This window comes from Microtus ochrogaster, unplaced genomic scaffold (assembly GCF_000317375.1).
Source record: "Microtus ochrogaster isolate Prairie Vole_2 unplaced genomic scaffold, MicOch1.0 UNK275, whole genome shotgun sequence".
In the NCBI taxonomy this organism is placed as follows: domain Eukaryota; kingdom Metazoa; phylum Chordata; class Mammalia; order Rodentia; family Cricetidae; genus Microtus; species Microtus ochrogaster.
The window spans coordinates 16,909-17,486 of NW_004949373.1; the positions used below are offsets into that span (position 1 = coordinate 16,909).

Below are 578 nucleotides of genomic sequence, written 5' to 3' on the forward strand. Positions count from 1 at the left end.
CTCATACAGTTCAAGATCATTCTCACTAACAGTCCTTACCTGATTTGGGGTAAGTCAACATGATTGTGTCTTCATCTCTAACCACAAACTTATCACCGATTTCTCCAAGTATTTCTTTTTCAATCCCTACTGCAGGGAAAGGTATTCCTTCAAACCAAAGGTAGTCTGACATGGCCAAGAGCTCTTTGTGGGTGCTGTTAGGATTCCACCTTTAGCCACCTGTACAGCTTCTAGCTAATCTTGAGAGCTAACATTTATAATACAGCGAAAAGAAATCATTGACAGCCCATAGTTCATTCCAAAACTAACTACTGAGATGAAGAAATAGATATTGTAACAGTAAGTCAAATGTTGTTGTATTAAGCAATTGTGAACTCATACAGAGATCATTCTCTAGCATTTCTGAGCCCAAGTTCATGACTCCAAACTAGAAACTCAATAATAAGTGCTAGGTCATAGAAATGGGACTCACTTATCATGCTTTCTAATTCAATTTAGCTTTCAGGGTGGTTTCAAATGTGCAAAAAATTACAGAGATCATACAAAATGTTGCAACAAGCAATTCCTTTTTTAAATAG

At 36.7% G+C, this 578-nt stretch overlaps 1 protein-coding gene across 1 annotated transcript in view; it reads right to left on the minus strand.

The window, feature by feature from the left end:
• Positions 1-250, minus strand: part of LOC101979189 (bile salt sulfotransferase 1-like) — a gene marked incomplete at its 3' end in the record, with an annotated part of 3,500 nt that extends 3,250 nt beyond the window's left edge. Inside the window, exon 1 of the mRNA XM_005372200.1 lies at positions 40-250. Coding sequence (XP_005372257.1) covers positions 40-172 — 133 coding nt within the window. The remainder of the gene's footprint in view (positions 1-39) is intronic.
• Between the last annotated feature and the right edge of the window lie 328 nt (positions 251-578).